Below are 23848 nucleotides of genomic sequence, written 5' to 3' on the forward strand. Positions count from 1 at the left end.
GAATTTTTATTTTCTTCTGCAATTCTATAATCCGACTCACTTTCCATACTTGTTAATACTTTCAATAATTGTTAATAACTTTTTTTCAATTCCTACTAATACGCGTTTTATCATATCGAGTGATTTCCCCCACACCCCTTTTTTCACTCTCTAAGTCAGTCTCACGCAGAATTTGCTATTTTTCGACGATTCTAACCCACGGGGAGAGCTGTAAACGAAGAACTCTGTTTTCTGTTCGTAGATCACTCTTTTCATTCGAGGGATTTTACTTCCCGGCGCCGACGAGGGCATTCTCTTTTATCTAACGCCCGATTGGAAAAGGCTAATGTCCGCGAAAGTGTGGGGCGACGCCGCTGTGCAGATTTTCTTCGCTTTGAGCCCTGCTTGGGGTGGTTTGATAACGCTCAGCTCCTACAACAAATTCACCAACAATTGTTACAAGGATTCGTTGATCGTCGCCGTCAGCAATATCGGCACGTCCTTCTTCGCTGGTTTTGTCATCTTTTCTGTGATCGGATTCTTGGCTCACGAGCTTGACGTTCCTGTCGCGTCTGTCGTCGATCAGGGTGCTGGACTGGCTTTCATTGTCTATCCTGAGGTATGTGAATATAGAATTATTATTAGCATAAAACGTTCTTCCTTTTGTAAACTTATTTTAGATCAGGCTCAAGTTCTTTTTTGTGAAATTATGTTTGATGAATATTTTTTAAAGATTTATCACGTATTTGATCATGTCTTTAGATTGTATCTTGGTTTCATTTATTTTTCTTTACTCTTCACGCGCTTCAAAATATTTCTATTAACATTTCGGTAGAGTTGTTAAAATGATACGTGTAATTATAATTACTAGATTGCAGTTTATACATTTAAGGAAAATTTAAGCGTGCAGAAATGTATGTGTAGTGTGCTAAAATATATATAATATTCGTTATAATATTTGTAGATCTTTATTTAGGTCCTATTTTTCTTTGGTTGTGTCTAGAAACATACGAATTTACATGAATATTCGTAGTCTAATAATTATTGTACAATCAATGTTTATTACGTATTAGTAGTATTTATACAATTCATTTCTACAGATTCGATAAAAGAAGTAAAAGACGATAGACTGAAGTAAATTTTAGAAATCGACCTTATAGGGAGAACTGAAAGACTTTAGGATTACAGATCAGGTTACAGGCTTCTTTATTTTCATACAAAACGAAAGTATCTACGTCTGAAACAGCATTTTGTTATTTTACTTTTCACTCTACTGCTACATTTTATGCTGCAGTGTACTAACTACAGATTTCTGTATTTATGGACGTTTTAAATGTTCTTTTTCTAAAATTTAGTATTTAATACCTTTAATATTAAATGTTACACTATTTAAAAATATATATCAGACAAAAACATTTGTATAAACACTATGCATTAATCATTAAAAGATATATTTTGTATATTCATTATATATATAAAGTATGCTGTGTTAATTATATATTTTTGTTATTAAAAAAACATATCATACAATAGGTAGTAGCTCGTTTACCAGTTGCACCACTTTGGTCGCTGCTCTTCTTCGTGATGCTGCTCACTTTGGGTCTCGACTCTCAATTCGCACTGATGGAAACTGTTACCACAGCGATCCTTGATGCCTTTCCAGCATTGAGAAATTACAAATTATGGGTTGTCCTGGCAGCAGCTGTATTCGGTTACGCCGGTGGTATCATTTTCACTACCAATGTAAGTTTATATTGTACATAGGAGAAACCGCGAATATTTATTTTCTACAACTGATACCAAAAAGGATAATTAAATAATTTCAGACGTAGGAAAAAGAATTCGTAAACGTTACTAATAACTATAATAAAAATTTGTATTCATCGAACTTTAATCATTTTTCATTTATAGGATTGAAAAATACCAAGTAATACACGACTAAATTCAAAATACGTGATCATTATAAAAATATTAGTTATATTAGTTATAGAAATTTATTATATCAATGAAGATAATATTAGGAACCTACGAATATATATGTATTTTAATTATTATATTTAATTCACATATCTAGGTAATTTCATATTACATTAATATTCTGTAATTAATAATCTGTAATGCATAATCTTGTCACTTGACAACATAATTATATCTACTAATATATAACAAGTACGCGATACTTATCAGATAGAGCTTTCGAGTGTATTTATGTGTATCTGAAATTATTGCCGTAAGCTAACAGATACACTGCCCGTCCATTTATGAAACTATACTACTTTTTACATTATCGTCTTATTGTCTTTACAATCTGAATATTTTAGTGTTATTCGTAGCTGTTATCTCCTTTTATATGTATATCTGTTACCCATACTCTGAAGTATCTTAGAAATATTAGAGTACGATAAATAAAATAATTATCGTTTTTCACAATATTTAATCTGCTTATATGTTCCATGTACGTTATAATTTCTTTTCCCAAGTGAAAAGTTACAAAAAAATGAGATAGAGTTTTAAAATTATTTTTCTACGAATTTATGACATATAAATTGAAAATTTCAAAGCATTTTACTATATTTATAAAAATAATTCATTCGAGGGTTAGTTTCAGAAGATTGCTCGTAATTGAAATGTCACATTTCGCTGCACTTCCAGGCTGGTATGTACTGGTTGCAATTGATGGACAAATACGCAGCGAATTGGTCGGTGTTATTGATCGCCATAGGCGAATGTATCTTGGTCGCTTGGATCTACGGTGCGGATCGATTTCTCGACGACGTGCAGCAGATGATCGGACCTCGTAGTCGTCCCTGGAGATTTTTCTGGACGTGGATGTGGAAAGTGATTACACCAGCTACGCTCTTCTTCATCCTATTTTTTAATTGGGTCGAATACGAACCGCTTACATACGGTGGCTACGTTTATCCAAAATGGGCGGACGTTGTTGGATGGGTTGTCGGTATAATACCAGTATTGGTCATCGTTGGCGTGGCTCTCGTAAGTAAAATTAAATCGTTCGACGTTGTTCGCGGTGAAATACGAGTGTCGTCGTTTACAGAGTAATTTAGGAACACGATAACATTTAAAGTATTTGGTCTCTTGAAGTCGGAGGAATTGAATGAGAGTTTCAGGATCGGTGCATACAATAGAATGTGGATTATTGGAATATTGATTATTGGCACGCCGATTATAAGAGTCCTTGATTGCATAGGCAGAAGTTCTTTCAGTTCTCGAGTGTTTTGTCATGTATAATTGTAACACAGAAACAGTTATATTAATATAACAAAGTACTTAGGTGCACTAGTTAGCATATCGGTCGATAGCTTTTTCCTCTTTTCGTGACAATTGGCAGTTTAGAGTTAGAGTTTTTGTGCGTAGTTACTATATGATTTTATTTAAGTTATAATAAAGCGAAGTAATAATAGCTGCATTGAATGACAATACACTGACAGTAATGATTTGGAGATCGTATCTCCCTAGATCCATTACACTTCACGCTGTTTTTACGATCATTTACCTTTACATTCATTTCTCCTTACAAGCATTCTCCTTCTATCTAAATAAATATCGAAAATGCTTTGACACTTTCGAAAAAGTGTGTAAGTGCAGTATTTTTGAAAGTAAAATATCAATATCTCGATTGATTTAAAATGCATGATAATTTGAAGAAAACCGTCAATGTTTCCTTTCATTTTCTAAAAATCCTTCCATTCCAATCTCGTGACAAGTTTTTATTTATAGCAAAAGCCGGCTGATCAATAAAGTGTTAATATTTCTATCAACCATGCGCATAGTAAATGACGCTTCAGAATTAAGAAAAAAAAAGGACTCTTGTTTCTCGTAATAATTACAATACGTATAGCTCGGTATCCTTGGTATCCTAATAGTTTTATCAACAATTTCATTAATATTATCAAAATGTTGCCAGATATAAACAGACTGAAATACATTCATTAATACGTTATTCATTACAGAATCAACTGAGGGATCGGCGTCGTCGTCCTGCCTACGACGAGGACGACGATGATGACGACGATCTCGACAACAGGCTGTCGTGGCAAAGACCAGGAAAAGGGAAAACGAAGAAAAGCAACGGGAAGAATGTTTGGTGGCGCGCGAAGATGCTTTTACAACCGACTTCTGATTGGGGTCCTGCGGCCAGAAACCCTTCTACCCCATCGAGAACGCTCACTCATACACCGTCGCCAGGTAATCAAGGACTTGATTAAGCTCCAGTCGTGTGCAAGTAAACATCATCCGACAGGACGTGTATTACGTTATTAAACACGGCACGGCGTGGAGCGGCGTGGTGGATGCATGGTCGTACGAGGCGCAATTTTCATCAGTTTCGGTTCTAATTGCATTTAACTCGGCTGGTAGCAGATAATAATTAATTTAGATATAATAAGCAATGATAGACACTCGATGACATTATACCCGAGCGAAGGTTAACGCTGTACACGCACAGGGAAACGGTGTTTTTCTTATATTAAACAAGATTATCTCGGATTTGTGTAGAGGTCTCCGCTTACATCATGTGCTGACGGTAATCGATAATGAGATACGTCTGGACCGAGTATTTACTTATACATTTATTTACGCGATTGTCGGATATGCAGGGTGCTGCAGAAAATATATGCCTCGTACTTTAAAACTATAATACGTCAGTCGTATAGTTGTCGACCAAATTATGATAGAATGAAACGCTAGCAACACACGATTGTTTTATTTGTAAAGCACAAATGTGACGAGTAATCTGTCAACTATGATAAAACTAAATATGCAAAATACATATACAAAATGTCAATAGTTTATACAGTATTAAATCGGTTGATAGAATTCGAAGTAACAAGTGGCAATTTTATCGGTGAAGGATTATAACGATCGATTTAGATATATTTAGAATAATTGCTAATTATTAATCACCCAATGGTACTTCATTAATTCTTAATTATATTTCGCGGAAGGAATTCTTTTCATGACTAACATTTTCGGAAAATTTTTCTGCGAATATTCTTCAAATAATTTTTTTATTACGAAGAATGTAATGATATAATCAAATTCTCCTAATATAATTATCATCGTATAATAGAGAAATTATTGCTCTTGTGATAAGCAAATCCTAACTATAACGTATACTTCTTGCATATAAACCAACGTTAATTAGTAGCTTCATATCATGATGTTAATGGAAGCGAAACAACAGAAATTGCGTACAATGTGTAGAATAACGTCATGCATATTTAGAGAAGTCCAAACAGAATTTCAAGTAAAACTTTGCACATGTACATACACGAACTAATATTAGCAAATATTTATCGTGTTGTATCATATAGAATGTCCGACGTTTAACGACTCCGTACTTCACCAAACGCTAAGAGAAATGCATTTCTACACGCACAAATTACAAAATTAAAACGATATAAAAAATCTTTAGCTTTAAAATCATCTACGAAGATACAGACATTTGTTGAAATAGCAAAAATTTGGGAAACATTGATAAAATAAAATCAGACATTTTATATGTTACAACCTACTAGATCTACTAGGTTTCATGAAATAATTTTAACGTAGGCCCACCAGCAGGATACAATTCCGTGAGAGACACCATAGTCCTGGTAAACGGTCAGCCAATGATACAACCCTCGGGCACGTCTGGCACCACTCAGAAGCTTCCTGGACCGTCGATCCTGAAGAATTCTAGTAAAACCGATTTGATCACATCCCAGCAAGTCTGACACGATGTTCATTTTATCTGTAAAGACGAGTCTGCCCAGAAATCTATTGCCAAAGATACAACAGGCCAATAACAGGTAGTTGCATATCGCAGATAGGATCGATGATCGATCGGGTGGCGGTCAAACGAAGAATGGTATTGAACGTTCCAATAGAAGAGAGATATTCCTATGGATTTATTTTTTTAAGGAGGAATAGTCGGTGTATTTTTTCATATACTCGAACCCCACAATCCTATTAAATTATATCTTTCATTCAAATAGAATCTACGATTAATTATATGACAATTAAAGTATTTTTGTAATTTATTAAATTATTTTAAAATTCTTAATTTTCATTTTCATTCTCGTTTGCTTTACCAGAGAAGATGTTTGATATTCTGCTTTCTTTTTACAAGTTTCACAGTTCCAACGTAGACTCGTAAGAATATTTAACCATTATCGTCGTTTAACATTAAATGGCCACTATTTCGTTGTAAAATAGTATGTGAAAACTTGTAATCGGTATAGCGAATCGCATGAAATGTAGGAAAGAAAAGGACTAAAAAAAATTTATCGATCGCGACTAGATAGAAGACTGTCGATGTGACGAAGGTGCTGCGTGAAGAAACTGTGACACGACTCCAGCACGCGCGCTGCGATGTAAAACCGTTAGGAAAAATTACGCTACTCCACTGCTTTCGATTGTACATACATAAGGACACGAAGAATACAAAGAAAATGATAAAAAAAAAATCTCACACACGGACGGTAAAATATCAAGAGGATAACGAGAAGAATAATGGAATTAAATAATTGTAACGTATTCTAGCGAGGAAAGTTACGTATTTATCGCTACCTACGCTGAAGCGTCATTATACAAATTATTAAGATATAGCAATGACACTTCACCTTTTTCAGGTGGAAATCACTGAACGATTCAATTGCTCCCGTGTAAGGTATCTTATCTAAGATAATGTTCACTTGCACAGCGGATCAATTTAGGCGTTCCGTGCGATTAGGCATGTTCGATTTAGCCGTCAAAATCAAGAGGAGTTCGCGGTTAATTCCTCCTCGTCGCAATTCATATCTATGTAATCTCGTATCACCCGCCATAAACAAACAAAACACAAAAAAAAAGAAAAAAAAAGAAAAAAGAGAGAAGAAAATACAGGCTAAATTTCTATTAATCCACTGGACAATTTTGTCGCAGAATATTTGTTGTTATCCGACACGTTCAGTCGCCACCATCTGGTTTTTTGTAAAGCACCATTTCTAGTTACGCGAGCGTTCGGTATTTTTTCGATGTTGACTCGCGAAATGTTTCATACCTAAGTACCAGCTACGCTGTACCGTTTATCGAGAGAATAAGTGTGATCGTTCAAGAGCGCAAATTTCGAGGAATTGGAAAGTCGAGGAGATTTAAAAAGGGAAGGAAGCGAATCTAATTGTAAGTGCTGAGAAAGCGGAAAAATGACGCGGTCTTAGACAGTATTATCTTGCTGAAGCGAGGATGATTAGCGCTATCCTTCTTCCTGCGTTCACCTGTCGATGTCCTCCAAAAACGAGAGATCGCAACAATCGTTAGTTGATGGGGTATAGAATATTTTTGTTAAAGACGCGATTGTTGCACTATTTTAGTCGTTTTAATCCTTTCAGCGTTGCCACCATCGTAGCAATGGAATTTAAAGTGAGATTGAAAATCTCTGGGAATTTTAATTACGTAAGAGAATTACGTACTAAGCGTACGATAGCGTAAGTGATTCAGATATCTATTTATGCTTTTGGTTTACTTCTTTCGATATCTCCAACGACTGATAAACATGACATTTTATCGAAGCTGAATACTCTTATTTCCATTTTCACAGACTGAAAATAGAGAAGAATAATTCATAACTATGATGATCTATTTTATTGACTTTTTTTAAATTAGAAATTATCGTTACCGATAGCGATGATAGTAAGATTGAAGCTTTTACAAAGAGTCAATAAATATCGTGGTTCAATGCTTAAAGGATTAAATTGTTGAGCGTCAAAGATATATAATGTTCAGCGATAGAAGAGAATTATTTGTCGTTATAATAATGTACGCAATATGATCGGAAGTGGGAGGTCGAATTTAAACGGACGAAGTACGACAATTACTTACAAAGGTTTCAATGATACGATGCGAATTATACCGCTCTGCATATTTCGACGTGGATAGTAAAGTTAATGGTCGACGTTTACCCTTCGATGTAGTCTCTGAACAGGGTAAACAGGTGTCGATAAACAATTAACTACGCTACTTGAGATATTGTAATGATAGGATCACGTACTACAAAAAGATTTATGGCTGGATAATTTGTTGAGCAATAAATATGGATAATTTCTTGTGCAATTAATATTGAAATACTAAAAGAAAAGAGTAAATAAAAGTAACATGTAACATTTACAAGTTTTTTAAAATTTATATTAGCTTCCATATCTTGAAAATTTATTGAATTATAATTATTTGTTATATCGACGTGGCTACCGTTACTTTTTATATTCAATTCATTATTTGTTTCATTACTTTTAACATTCAGAAATTAATTTCTGCAAATATTAATTATTTCGCAATTTCTAGCTAATAATATCGTTAGACAGGGAATCGCGTTTTCTTCGATTCTATCTTAAAATTTGTCACATGTAGCATAAGCAGGTCGACTATTTGCTTGGCTTGTATATTAAAAGCTTATATTTTTCGATCGTTGTACGCAGAAGTTATTTCGGTTAAGAGACTCAGGGAGAAGCAGCTGCTTCGATAGTTTAATTCTGTAGTCTATAAACTGAGCTTAGAAACATAGGGGAGTTCCTTTTATTTTTTGCTATTAATATAGATAGGTGGTAGCCATATTTGTAAAGGGGATAACACAAGCCATTAAGTCACTTTTATTTCTCTTTACACAAGACAAGATGAAAAATATATACCAAAATAGGTACGAACTTCTCATTAAAAAATTTATCGATGCTTTCGTTTTAAATAATTTTGGTTGGCAGAAAATAAGAAGGCTTAATTGAGAAAATCATTATATTAGCAATAGATAATGTACGTTTAGAGCTTTTTGTAATCCTATTAGTTTCTTTCTTTACAAATAATTTCGTCGAGTTTTGCATTAATTTTCTTTTACATATTTACATACATACTTATTATAGAAACTTACTAAGTATATTATTATTAATTGTATAGAAATTAAATATGCACATATTAAGCTCCTTCTCCAAAATTACAAAAGAAGAAAACAGAAATTAAAAGGTCGTGATCCCTTACGTACGATATTTTCGGCCAACGAATACTTCGCCCGCTTAAACTTGCAATTCGATCGCGTCCACAATTGGAGGACGACGAACACTTGATCTGTCCTTGTTACACTTAAAAAGACAAAGAAAAGAACTCTATTTTCTTGTAGATCGACTGTCGAGTGTTTCCGCGTGTATAACGCCTCCAATTCCCGTTATCAATTATAATATCTATTTTCCAGCTGCGTAAACTTTTCAGGGTTTCACCTAGTCTATTAGACTAATAGCTGTTCTGCGTGCTTCTGAGAATCGAACGCTTGTTCCGTAGAGTGTAGAAGAGGAAGAAAAAGAAGAAAATGAAGAGGAAGAAGAAACCGTGTATTGTATATATATATATATGTATATGTATATATAATATAATATATTCGTATATATACATATATATATATATCATATATATTTATTTTTGTGTGAACCATAGACAGTGTGATGATGGAAGGGTGTTTAGAACGAAGAGGGAAGAAGGAGGAAAGAGGAGAGGGTTGTGTCGTTTCACGGTTCAGCGAGAAAAGCGTTTCGGATCAATTCCTAAAAATAGGAATTATAAAATAAACGTTTAAGTCAGTGATGTCTCGCAAGTACACCGGACACGCGCGTACATATGCAGTCAATAAACGTGAGAAATCGTGATTCTTTATTTTTTATGTGACCCCGTTTGTAAAGTGTTGTTAGCTGTATCATATGTATAACATTTATCGGTATACTTTACGTATATATGTATATACATATACACATATACATATACACACGTTACAGGATATACATATATAGTATATTATACACATTATTGTATATTAAATATTTACATTATATTTATAGGCGCTTGTACACTGGTGTACGCGTCGCATAGTTTATTATATTACGTGTACAAAAGACAAGTATAAGAAAATAATAAAAAAATACACGACACGATTCATCGTTTGATATACCGCAAGAAAGAGGGAGGTTCTGAGCGAGCAAACGTCACGAAACAATTTAACTAGACATTAAAGCCGAGAAAAATAGAAAAAAATCTCGCTGCGTTCAAATTACGAAAAGGCAGACATACAAAATGTGTTAACTCATATCCGTGCGCGTGAGAAGCTGTGTGGTGCGATTCTTTTTTTTTTCGCTGCGTTTCGTTGAGTGAGTGAACACGACGAAAAAAAGTGTGGAAAGTGTGTGTAAGTGTACTTTTCTAGAGTAACAAGGGCCTAACTCCACTTTTTGTCCTCTTAACGGTCCACGTGTTCGCGTTCATTGGTAACGTACACAATTTTTATTATCACAAATTGATTGGTCTCGTCGAAGTATTTTTCGTTTGTGCATAAAATGAGCGTAGCTAAAATTAGAGTATCGTTTTAAAATCCTTTGACTTGTTGTTTACGTTAAATTCAACGAACAGGAAAAAATACAAGTTGCCGCGAAACTTTGCCTCTTAAAAGTCTTTTTTTTACACGGTGGTTCGTGGTTACAGGAATTTTCAGCAAACCGTTTTCATTAGAATAAGTTTCACGAGCTTTACGTAAACATGAAATTTGCAAACGATGAAAATTTCGAAGCCTCCTGCTACTATACGACTCGTTCGTAAGAAATCGCAGTTCTCGTTATATCTGCGATCGATATGGTTTGTAAGTAATGAAAGTGGACGTTAAGAGTAAATATTCGTCCTTTGCCATTAATCCTTTGCTCAAAGGGATGAACAAGTGGAGGAGGATTCTCACTATTGGCGTACAAGATGAATCCTCGGTGACCTAATTAACATTTTAGAATCTAGTCGTTGTTAATACTCAGAGCTTCACAGAAAATAGGCAAAAAAGTAAAAAATAAAAAAAAAAACATTAAATAGAGCGATATTCGAATCCCAAGATCGGAATTCGTATCCAATCGAGGCTCGTTAGCTTCGCATTGAAGACAATGAAAGTTTATCGAATCGATTCATATTCAAATACCGAAACCCAGGACTTTGTATCCCAGTTAGTCTTTCAGTTAATTGAATGCCCGAAATCCTGTCGATCCTCCATTTTACAAACATACGAGTAGGTACAAAACACGGTGATCAAAATACCAAGTATACAATTATCCATTAAGTATCATAGATTTTAATAATCTATCGTTTGTATTAAGATCCGTCTGTTTTCGATGAAACGTTCATTTCCTTTTCAACGAAATATTTCCGCTACTGTTCGTTTAATGGGAAGAAGCATTAGACTAACCGCATAAGCTTCGTTTGGATTAGTCAAGTTACTTCGATTCAACAAATTTCGATTCGAGTAATACGAAACCAGCCTGGAATTCTCATCTATTTTACTCGAATTTCTATGCTTGTTCTCATCTATTACCGAAATTTCTTGATAGCAAATGATTTGCAATATTTCACATACCGGTACGAATGAATTTACTTGACTAAACGAATTAAATATGCTTTCAGGTTTTAAAAACAAACTCGAGACCTTCCAGTTGTTGGTTGACTTAAAGAAAAAAAAATAATAGTTGCTAAGTGATGTAATCTTATTTCCAGATTTTTTTTAGTACTTATTGATATGTACCGATACCTTTTCTTCTAAACTTTACATTCCGTTATATTTCGTATATATAAAATCTCTCTATTATGCATATACGTTTCTAATTACAAATCGATATTTTTTACGTACGTTCATAAACACGATCCCTTTATTCTCCATCAAGTGTCCTCTTGAAATTCAAGTAACTTAATTAATCTGAATGAAGATACACGTACTGATATATTCAGATTAGACAGAAACGAAATTATACCGATAGGAACGCGAGAAACGCACTCCAACTAGCCATATCCGAGACATAATCAAGAAACAAAGAAAGAAAAGAAAAGAAAAGAAGAAGCAAGAATTCTTCGTTTAAGGGAACCCTGACGAACGATTGTTCGATCGATGGAGAGATTTTGCCAGCTCGAGAAATGCGATTAAAAAGAGTACGGAGAAACAATCGCGAGAGAAAAGAGAAGATATAAAGTGCTTGGGATTCGTGGGAAGAAAGGGTGACTGATAGATAAGCATTCGACAGAACTTTAATGTCCTTAGGCTAGATAGGCGAATCTAATGCAGGTTTAAAAAGGAATTTAAACAAAAGATTTAGCGCGTTATTGACAACAACAATAACAATATTTATTATTATAAAAAGAGTTATGTTATATACAAAAGTAATGAATAATAATAATAATTAAATAATATAAATTAATAAATAGAGAGCATTAGCTGCCGGTTTAAACCGGTCAGGCCACGTGGTCGACTGTCCTAGATAGGGTTAAGATTTCGGTGACGTAGAATTATCGGTAACGATGCGGTAACTTTGTTTGCTATTACAATGAAAAGTATAAAGTCTCATGGTTTAAATGGCTTGTACATTTCATTGATTAAATATAATTAGAAGAAAATAATTGCAACTATCTCCTGTGTATAATTTCCAATAAAATCATATTTGATATTTAATATGATTTGTAAGTGTTTATCGATTAATAGATTTACGTTTCAAAGTACTCGAACTGAAAAATAATCTTCCTTTGGCTATTTCGTTTCTAAGTTGCTGCAGAGATCGTTCGTGCGAGGATTTCGATGCGTGAATTCAGGGTTACCGAGTAATGTTTCGGATTTTACGTCACCAAGAGCAACCAATAGAGCGAACAGTACAAAGTAACGTGTCCTAGAGCTAATCGAGAAAGAGAAAAGCGTTCGAGAGCGAGGATAGTGTTAGGCGGTAGCAGATGCGTTATGTTTTATGGGAAACGATAGGATTAATATTCGTTCGCGTTAATAAGACAGATTTTTGTACGTTGGCGAGCATGTGTCTATGGAAAATCGTTGGATGTTGAAGAAGTAGCATTAAAACTGCGATTTGTGGAAAATTATTCTGGACGAAGAGAAGCAATTTTAATACGCTTGCTTCTGATACGCTACTCGTGTCTCTCAGATAATATCAATGTAAAAGTGTTTACCTTTAAAATCAGCCTATGATTCAGAAACCTTTTCAGTTCCATTTCTTCAAGTAATTCTTGTAAATCTTCATATTTATTTCATTTTTGCGAGTTACATTATAAGGTATTTTACAATTTCCTTGTTGTCATGTGATTTTGTTAATATAAGTTTATACTACTGATCAATAAAAAATGCTGACATATCTTTATACTATTACTTATCAAATTTTTAGAAATTCTTAATTGCTACAGGCTTTATTTCTGCTATTATAAGATATCGCATTATTCGCGTTAATCTTCTTCTGCCATTGGACGCTATACACAATGTACGTGTAAGAAGAGAATTTCTTTTGTATCATAAAAATTTCACGTACGTTGCCATTATTCTAAGATACGTATACAAACATTTCAGATTTTACGATTTGTTTCCTTGGATTTGATTAATTATCTTTGCATTTAGCGCTTGGATAAATCACACGTACGAACAAATTTTTAATTTAGTAGACTTTAAATATTTCAAATCTAAAACTATTACGAACACAGAAAACGACGTTTCTATAAGAGAAAATTGCGAATATTTACAACTGATGTTTACAAATGTTGCTTTTACATATTCTACAAGTTGATTACGTAACACACATACATGTTATCAAAAATTTTAGAATTTTTTAAATTAGATTTAGTTAATTCGATCGATCCTATTGTTTTTACTAGAATTAACGTATACCTCGATCAAATTGTATATTTTCAATGAAACAGAGAGGCACACGGGAAACGTATAGACGAGTGCACGATCAAATGCATGTAACTTCTAAGGCAGTGAAGCTACCGAAGGAATGCGACAAAGCAATTTAAACGAAAAATCCAAAGTCGTGTTCTGTCTATATCAAATAAACTTGCACCTAAATAATACGCAAACACAAATACGTATACATATGTACATACATACATATATGTGTACAATACATTATGTGTTGTTGCACAACGTTAACGTTGTCCACATAAATAGATTACGAGAGGACAGTTTTACGCGTGATTAGGTTCGATTTCGGATGTTTATCGTACGTTGACGATTGTGAGAAATTTTAAAAGTTAGTCCAAGAAAAGGAGAAATTAAGGGGAAAGACGAGAGAAAGTGGAAAAAACACGATATATAAGAGACGATGAGATTATATCGAGGATAAGAAATTGTATTAATATACATGTACATTGCATTGCGGAAGATATATACATTATGTAAATTCTATATATATATACATATATATATATATATGTATATGATGCGTGTGTAATTAATAAAGTGTTGATATATATGGTTGACGATAATGCCACCGCGTCTATTGTCTTCTCTATTCGTTTATTTAATAATCTTATGTTAAATGTCCAAGCAAATATTATTTTAATATATATATATACTTTATTTTTAAATAATATTATACGATACTATATAATATCTTAATAAGTTAATATTACAAATCTGCATTATCTTTTTGGTAAACGTTTCTTATATGTACTACTTATTTATATATCTAAAAATATACGTTTCTCTCTTGCCAGGTGAGTTTACAAGCATTTTTGGTGCATTTATTATATGAACATTTCATTTCTTCCCTTCTTTCTTTTTCTCTTTTTTTTTCTTTTTTGGCATGTTAACTGTTCGATGAACACAACCGAGGTATAACAAATCTTTCTTGTCGTTCATTTATGAATAATTCTACGAGTATCTGGTTAAACATGGTTTACTCGGATTTAAATTATCACTCGTTTATTTTAACTTAAGCCTTGATTTTGAACTTTACGATTAGCATCAATAGAGTTTTGTAGCTGGATATTTGAAAAGTATCGAACATCTTAGGAATTAAAGAAATTATCTAAATCTAGCTTTAAAAATGGTTGTCGTAATCGCTGTACAATCATTGGAGGACGGAATGTCTGAATTATAAGTAGATTAACCCTTTGACATTGTAACAGAATGATAAATAATTCAGAATGAACGATTTAGAAAATAATTATTTCTTCGTCAGAAATCCTGTACATTTCTTGCTTCGCGTACGAGAAATACATACTCTTTTTGTTACTGATTTTGAAATCATAAAAAATAAAACTATTTGGAGTATAGAGGTCTCGATTACGATGTTTCGATTGAAAGTCAATTGTAGCAATTAACTCGATTAGATCTTATCTTACTACGTGACACGATAAAAGCCTCTTATCTATGTCAATGTAATCGACACGAAATACTTAATCCGATAAGAATATTTTTATAGATCGATCTCTATTGCTATGCTGATCTCTGATCGAATCTAGAGTAACGTAAGGCAAATAAATCGCGTTTATTGAACAGACTACAAACAAACTCTGAACACAATTATGCTCTTGAATCTACTTCAGGCTTCGCTATACTTATCGCATATGCAAAAAGGATGAGGATCTTTCTCGTTCATCGACGAGTACGAACATCACGTTTACCATGTACTTCATAAATCTTTAACGTATTTCATTGGCTTTGAAAATCTGAAATTCTGTGCCTTCGTAGTCAAGTTGTCGAAGGTACGTTGATCCTGGATAAAAGCGTTGAAATTGTTTCCCTTTGCTACGGTACGTAGACGTTTGCTATAATAATATACGATATTATACAGAGTAATTAGGTGGTAGCAGGTGGCGGACCGAAAACCACTCTGCTTCTCGAAACAGCTCCTAGAACCGGCTTCAGAAGGATGAAGAAACCCGCGATGAAGAACGCTGTGAACGTCAAGCTTCTTCCAGTATAGCCACCAGGCCACCATTTCGTGTACGTGCCCGTGATCAACGTCGCAAGCAAGAGCACCGTGACTATGATACCACCGAACGCGTGCATGATTTTCAGAAGAACCGGCCTGAAACGCGGATACAGCCACCTGGAATTGTTGGTAACGATGCCGAACGCGGCTGTTAGAAACGCCAAGATAATGCTGACCAATCCGAGGATCGCGTGAGGCGTGACAAAATGCGGATTGTTGTTGTTGTTCTTGTTGACTACGATGATGATCAGTCCGACTAATACTAATGCTAGACCGGTGGCGTGCAGGATCCAGTGAATCGTTACTCTGTTGGCCCTGGACACCTTCCAGCCGACATACGCCTCACCGGAAACGCTGAATATCGCCTCGGTTATCAGAAGACCCACCTGTATCGAGGAAAAAGTTGCTACTTAATCGATTGGCATTTAAAGAATTTTTATATGGGAACAAAGGGAACAGATAAGTTTTGCTATGGGAATGGATGTCAGTTCGATCATGTGGAAAGTTTCGTAGGGTTTGAGTAGATTTAGCGGAGATTGTTAGGTACCAGATTCCACAACGGAGTTGCGAAGTGTTTTTAGGTGACTGTCAAGGTGTTACTTTTAGTTAGTTTTATATTCTAAAATATCTATGTTTTTAACATGTTTTCATTGGGTTATGAGGAATGTTTTGTATAGCGGGAGAGAGTCGCAAAGAGTCTTTTAGAGGGCGGTCCTAGATTGAAATATAGTATATCATTAAACATTTAATTTTTGCAAACTATTGTATCGCATTTGACCACTTTTTCCGACAGCGTTATGTAAATCATTCGCACTGTCGAAAATGTTTAGGTTTATGATCTTGTTTCAATCGTTCTAAAAAGCTTAGTAACGCGATGACCATCGTGCCAGTCAACGTGTTTCTTAAAATTTCAATTTATAGTGTTACGTCATTTACATCACTTACTGTGTTAGTGCACCATCTGAATGTTGATACCCAGATGGTAGAAGCGCTATGTCCTAACTCTCAAAAATAGCAATTATTCCTGGCCGTGTCATAAACTCGGCCTAACGACGAGCTCTAACACGAAGCCTTAGTGTTTGACGAATTTGATAGGCAGAGCAATCGACAGCAATCGACGGCAATCGACAGAGAAAATAGCGATCGTTTTAGTTTACTCAGAGAATGTTGCAACCAATTTGTCGATCTGGGTCAACGGTGGATTCCTTCACCGTTTAATTCGGTGGATGTACAAGTGTGCACGCCTACGATGTTTTAAGGAGATAATGAATCGACATGATATCATTAGAAAGAAAGACAAAAGAAAAAAAGAATCTTAGTAATTAGATTAATCAATGAAGTTGGGTGGTTTCGTTTCTTCTTCCTTTTCTTCTTTTATCGCAGATCTTTGCTAAGTTTACTTCCTATTTGTTACCAACATACTGCATACTCCAGATTCGATTGTATTTGATTTATTTAAGAACATTGTTCGGAACACTTGCGAATAAGCAGAACTCAGCATTCTTCCAAGTACGAGGATGATCTAAGAGTTGAGACACTTGGACGAAGGTCGCTTAATCATGTCTAGGATTTTATGTCTTTTACATACAAAACTCTTCAGAATGGTAGACACACGATCATTTTATTTTTTTAGCTTTGGAAACGTAAACAATGCTGTAAGTTGCAGATATCTTTCACCATATTTGTTCTTTCATTAATGTCGTGGAAAATTACGTTTAATATTTTACATGCGTATGCTATCGTACTTATCATAATCGTACAACAAGTTAAGTATAGTCGTACAAGAAAGTATTCGTATTGTATTAACTGATAGTGTTAATTAGTTGTATTAATTAATAGTATTCTATACGTATGATATTAGATAGTTTTGCGTTATGTCACGTGCCAGGATATTTGCAACCATGAAAACAATAATTACGAGAAAATTGATCGGATGCCCGCGACGTTTTAATAGTCCCATGAATCACGGCTGTGATTCTGTGTTTCACAGAAAAATGTTTAATCCTCATCGTAAATAAAATATGAAACGAATGATTTCAGCGTACGCCGATGTTGTAATTAGTCGTGAAGATATTTTAAACACATCGTAAGACAACTTGTATGACATATTACATGCTTCGTTATGCAGTTGGTGTGAAATACGAATTGCCTTATCACCAAAATGAAAAAGTTGCGGTTATCCACATAAACTGTCTTCCGCGTTCTACTCCCAATGGATGATATTTCATATTCCACACTTTCTATAAACGTCTATTTCGACAGCTTCCTTTGTACAGAAACTTATATCAAAAGGATTCATTTCAATCGATGATTTTTCAAATCGGTAAACACGGCGTTCTTCGGGACATTTTTATTTTTATTTTTCTATCGCTAAGAAATTTCTTCAATTTCTCAAATTAACTAGGTGCTATCGTAAAATTTCACTGCATGAGAATTTCCATATTAGTATTCTCGTCCTGTAAAGATACCGCCGTGATGTTATTTCTAAACAGCCGTATATCGCGAACAGCTACTCTTCTATTTCTCGTTTAATATCGAATAACAATAGAACAATTAGCTGTCTTACTTCGTTTGGCGTTATTGAACTTGCAGATAAAGGAGTACAGTGTGCAGTGAAATTTCATGGAAAATAGCATTTGACGCTTAAGGAAAATATGGAAATAACGTTATCGATATAACGCGTAACTTTTCGCTTCAATTTTATGCTAAAGATTTTCTTAAAAGTTAAAACTATTTTCGTCAACTAGAACGAGATTGCAGCATAAGACGTTGGAGAATTAAGTTGCGAAGCTTTCCTCTCTTAAGCTTCGCTTCGAAACTGAGAAACATCAATTTCCGTAACTCTGCAGCGTGTAAACAGAAGATTTATTGCCACCGTGGCATTACGAAACGCATTCGTTGCTGCAGGATGTTTGTCGACTTTAAACAAGAGAGTTGCAGCGACTCCTCTTCTCGAATAAGAAGCAACCTGTTGCTTCAACCGTTAATTTTTGTGCAATGTAATTTTCAACGTATCGAGTTACCGATGTAACGTAGGAGTCAAGCACCTACATTCCTGATCCACGTGCTTCTTTAATTATTCCATTGTGCAATTAACGTTGGCCAAGTTGGCTACTTACTCCGACGCTCATGCAAATGGGATGCCACGAGAAGAAGCTGTACTTTCCAAAGGCCAAAACCAAAATGTATATCACTGGCGCCAATAGGAGGATGTGTGTGAGGGTTGAAAACACCAGCATAATGGCACTTGGCGGCCCTTTGCCTGGTGGTTGGTCTGTCATTTTTAATTGGCTGTTATCCTTACACCTGTGGGAAGAATTATTATATATTAATAGTGGAAATAAGAGAAATATAAAATGTCAAAAATGTCAAAAAACATTGTTACTTTAATGTTTAGTAGTTAGGACGCCTTCGTTGGAAAATTGTTGTTAGAAGATGCTGGTTAAAAAGAGCTTCTCTTAAAAAATTATATCATCATTTGAACGTTCAGTTAGTTGTTATTGTGGATCAGGTAAAACGTTTGATTTCTGCTGTGGGAAGAGTTATTATATATTTATAGTGGAAATGAGACAAATACGGATGATATTAGAGCGTTTCAAAATGTCAAAAAACATTGTTACTTTAATGTTTAGTAGTTAGAACGCCTTCGTTGGAAAATTGTTGTTAGAAGATGCTGGTTAAAAAGGGCTTCTCTTAAAAAATTATATCATCATTTGAACGTTCAGTTAGTTGTTGTGGTGGATCAGGTAAAACGTTTGATTTCCGCTAGATCGATTAATTAATTTCAGTTATATCTGCTTTGTTTCAGAGGTTCGATCTAAGTTTGAAAATGGATCGTGGATGGAGTTTATTAACAGCCTATTCGTTATGACTCGCACGAAAGAGTTTAATTTGCAGCGTTGTAAAATGTTGCAAACGAATGCGATGAAATGAAGAAACAAATTCGAAACGAAAGTTTACAAAAATCCTTCGGAGTCCAGAAAATTCTGAACGTCCAGTGAATTTTGTTCATCGAAGTCCAACAAAAATTCTGTCCATCTCTAACTGCCTTGTCTTTCTGCAAGCGTTTCCATCGCCTTTAAATATATCTTCTACAACATTTAAATAAGTGAAAAAGTCTATTGCTATGTATAATTCATCGGAGTGGTTTATGCATTTTTCGCTACATTTTCTACGTACATAGTAATGTTGTCACTTTTTGTAAAATTATCAGCCTATTCAACCACTCACCTTTACAATTAGTAAGAGTCATATGCGTGGGTTTGGTCTTTAAATCGTAAGTAATTTAACACTTGAAAGATCAAGATTACGATACGTCAATGACTATCGAACAAGAAGTTTGAAAATATCATTTAGCTTCGTAAGGATAATAAAATATTCGAGTTTTCAAAGATAGTAGATGTATCGTATAGGCGATAGAGTCCTTCAAAATTCAGACGAACTAAGCTTCTTTTCTTCGATTTAGAAGAAAAAACGATAAATTCCACACGACCTGAGCTGGTCTTTCGACGCAACTGCTCCTACGATCGTTTAAAATGCACGGCGTGTGATTCACTGCTAATTGCGCGACATGATTCTACGTTTCTTTCAGCTTCTATTTGTTCAAACACGCGGAAAATCGTGTCTTTTATGACAGTACGTAAGCACGAGCGCGATCAATGAAGCCACTGATTAAGTGAACGTCTGTCAAGATCGAGGGAGTCGATTATTGCTACAGTTCTGCTATGTTACAGCTGTCCGAGAGTCTTTGAAGTATTCTAAACCAACTCGAGCTTTGAGAAAATTCAATCAAACTTTACAGAACTCGTACAATAAATATTATCATACCGCAGTAAATTTGTAAATTCTCTTATTCGGAGTAAGCATATCAAATTTTGATAACAAGGAGCAGCGAAATGTCGATATTATGACAAGAGGCAAACGTATCGTAATTTAACACGAGGCAAATTAAACGCGTTTCGAGTTGTTTTTGACCTGATTATCTACTTTTCCCATTAAAAATACCTTTTAAATACGAAGAAAGATATGAAGAAATTGCTCTTCGCGCACGTTCTCTCTCATTCCAATTTTATGCTCGTGTTTCTTTCCGAAAATCAAAAATCTTTTTGTGTAGAAATTAGCAACGTAATTGGGTCAAACCGTATCGATTGGGGATGATCGTATGAAACTGTATTGCAGAAGAAAACGATCTACACGAAAATCTAATGGTGCAGAAGGAAAAGATTGTGAATTAGTGCTTTATCATGAATTCTGCTCAATTCCATGAATGGCTTATCGTGAATGAGAAGTTCAACGACACTCGTAAGTGCTACGATTCGATAAAACTAAAGTGCGTTTGCACACCGACGATTTAATGATAAATATAAGCGATGTAAGGAAAGCTATTAATATAATTGCATCGATCTAGACTCCGCGAAGATGCGTTTGAAAAATATGATGTTTGTATAAACATCGGGTAACAGTGTAAGCCTATCGATAAAGAACTTCCGTCGTATGTTCGTTTTTGCCTGTAACTCGTTTGCGAGAAAAATTCGATTTCATGGATTATAAACATAACGTAGGAAACTTTTTACGGCATTGTAATTCGGCATGAAAGCAGTAAAAAATACTAATAAATGCGGATAGGGAAACGAGATTGCGGTATACGTAATCGTTTGCAGGAAGATTAACATCGAGTAACGTTGGATTTGCTATGAAAACACAAAGATGTGCGCAAATAAGCGGAGGAAAACAATGTGCCGCAACACTGATCTTAAAATTATATCACCACGAAGTGTCTCCGTTTGCTCTGACAGCTGCGATTACAATTATCGTAGAATATATAACAAATACGTCTATGAATGCGTTAAAAGTGCAATAAATTATAAATATAGATCGAAGGAGTCTTGATACGCAGTATAAAATTGTAAAATTTGAAGAAAATATCCGACGTTTCTATAGACTTTGGGATTACGAGTCGCGTGAGAAAATGTTGAAACGCCATTCAAATTTACACGTTCGTACGTAAATGGGAAAATATGCGAGTGGGATACAAACATGTATAATCCGTACTGTTCGAGTCGTAGATTCGATAATTGTCGTTGAATACTTTGTACGAGTAGTAATAATAGTATCGTAAAAATATCATACCGAAGATTTCTTTATCAACGATACACAAATACTATCTGTTTACGGTGAAGCCGAACGGCACTAACGACAAATAATAAGTAAGTTTTCGGTAAAAACATACCAGTACTTATCTAACGGTTATGTGAAACCGTGTTTATCATAATATAATTACGCCTGTCGATGACGCAGACCGGCACACTTTCAGATACGCTCCACTTTCGCGGCTCGAGTGAATACACCGAGCATATCACGCGAATCTCGCGTTTACGCGTAACTGTATCGAAAACGGGGCACGTTCGGGGACCTAGTTGCAGAAAACTATGGCCAATCTTTCGTTGCATAAGCGACAGTGTAAAAATAGCCGTGCGATAACGAAGGTACCGGTACTCTTGTACTATAATGAAAAGGAAAAGGCTGTTCGAGCAGGCAGAGAACTTAATTCGATGTAATTCTTTGGGTACCTCGAACGATGTCCGGAGCGAGGAGAATCGTCGTCGGTCGTTTGAAATCGTGACCGGGGCACAGATTTTTATCTCGTCTTAATTTGATACAGAAAACTTGTGAGAAGTATGAATTACAAATGAAGCTTGGCGATTCGATTAAGAAATCGGTTTTACAAGTTCGTTTTGATTTTATTGGACGAACGTGTGTACAGAGTAACGTAACGTCGTTTGCAAGATTAGTTAGTACCGATTGTTGATGTTTTGATTATGTAAAGATAATTAAAAATATATCCTGTTAAGAAGGACTTTGTTCTACACTCTCGTAGCTGAGAAACGATAATTACATTGAAAATTCCCTGCAACTACATGTACGCTATTAATACATATTTCCAATGTTATTAGCAACGTAATTGAAATTATAGATTGAGCTTTATATGTACGTATCTAAACTTGCGTTTCTTCATACAGATGTTTCTACATTTATATGTTAATTTCTACGTTCATACGTTCTATACTTCTTTCTATAACTATCTGTTACATGGCAAACAACGAACAAGATACACTCAAACGTGGTCTATTTTTAATCAAAATTATTGACCATATTTCATTCGTCATGTTCGGCCCGATGCTATAATGAAAAAGAAGTCACATCTCTATGAACGATAACGAAACAATTACAAAATAGCATTCCGTTTCCAACCTGTTTTAAATCACACAATTTGAAAGAATCAGCCACAAACCGAATTACGAAAATTTGCCGAGAAACTGCTACGGAAACTGAAGACTTCATTTCTTCCGATAACTCCGGTTGACCGATAAATAAACGCGTGCCTCTCGACCGCGTGAACTATCCAAAGATTAAGCGTGGAAAGTGTATTTTATCTAGGAACTCACCTCGACAGTCGTAGACTCACTGGATCGGATCTCCGAAGAGAAAGGCCGCCGACGTGGACCGTTCGTGCTGAAAAAACGAAAACGAGCTCGGACAAAAACACAGAAGAGGAAGAACACGGAACGGCGTCCGCGCCTCGACTGAAAGCACGCGTCCTAGCATGGTCGCAACGATCTATCGCTGCGTTGCCGATACTTCTTACGAATGACGCGAGGAAAATCGTGGAGTAAACGCGGCCTTGGCGCGTCTAATCGCCACGATCTTCTCTTCGCATGTATAAAACGGGCACTGCGCTCGCAGCCTGCAGAGTCGGACCCATTGTTCGCCTCGTCATGGTGCGATATCGCGTGCCACCCATGTATACTGCTTTTCCTGGCACGTTTTTCTATTCTACTCGGTTTTCTTCCTCGCCAACTTTCCTATCGCGCGAGTAAAGATACGAGCTGCATCAACTTTCTCGTTGCATGACTCTGTCATAATAGATAATACCTAATCACCTTGCAATTGTTACGGAAGATTTGTCATATTGTTTTTACCGTTTAAGAGGAAACGACGATGGTTAACGAAGAATAAAAAAAAAAATTGCCAAATACTTATCAAATAATCGCAAAGCGAATAAATAATCCGAAACCAATTAAACGAAGTAAACGTAGCAAACAGTTAGCGAATATATTAACGCGGTGTTT

The 23848-nt window shown here is 35.1% G+C and overlaps 2 protein-coding genes across 9 annotated transcripts in view; one reads left to right on the forward strand and one right to left on the reverse strand.

The window, feature by feature from the left end:
- The window catches only part of LOC117166818 (sodium- and chloride-dependent glycine transporter 1), a 42935-nt gene extending 28310 nt beyond the window's left edge, over nt 1-14625 (forward strand). For all 8 annotated transcript variants that reach the window (XM_076627897.1, XM_076627896.1, XM_033326857.2 and 5 more), the window contains 5 exons: nt 242-598; nt 1513-1722; nt 2632-2973; nt 3951-4185; nt 5551-14625. In XM_076627897.1, the coding sequence (XP_076484012.1) occupies nt 242-598; nt 1513-1722; nt 2632-2973; nt 3951-4185; nt 5551-5714 (1308 nt within the window). In that variant the 3' untranslated portion in view covers nt 5715-14625. The remainder of the gene's footprint in view (nt 1-241; nt 599-1512; nt 1723-2631; nt 2974-3950; nt 4186-5550) is intronic.
- On the reverse strand, nt 14109-23321 carry LOC117153134 (transmembrane reductase CYB561D2). Its single transcript, XM_033326859.2, has 3 exons — nt 23165-23321; nt 18839-19025; nt 14109-16105 (listed from the first exon to the last, which is right to left on the reverse strand). The coding sequence occupies exons 2-3, from the start codon at nt 18998-19000 to the stop codon at nt 15584-15586; spliced, it is 684 nt and encodes a 227-aa protein (XP_033182750.2). The 5' UTR covers nt 19001-19025; nt 23165-23321; the 3' UTR covers nt 14109-15583.
- Nucleotides 23322-23848: the final 527 nt, after the last annotated feature.

Source organism: Bombus vancouverensis, chromosome 2, assembly GCF_051014615.1.
Source record: "Bombus vancouverensis nearcticus chromosome 2, iyBomVanc1_principal, whole genome shotgun sequence".
Taxonomy (NCBI): Eukaryota; Metazoa; Arthropoda; class Insecta; order Hymenoptera; family Apidae; genus Bombus; species Bombus vancouverensis.

Coding starts and splice junctions, on each gene's coding strand:
- LOC117153134 (XM_033326859.2), bottom strand. CDS start 19,000: ATGACAGACCAACCACCAGGCAAAGGGCCGCCAAGTGCCATTATGCTG. Junction 16,106..18,838: donor CCATTTGCATGAGCGTCGGA/GTAAGTAGCCAA, acceptor TCCTCGATACAG/GTGGGTCTTCTGATAACCGA.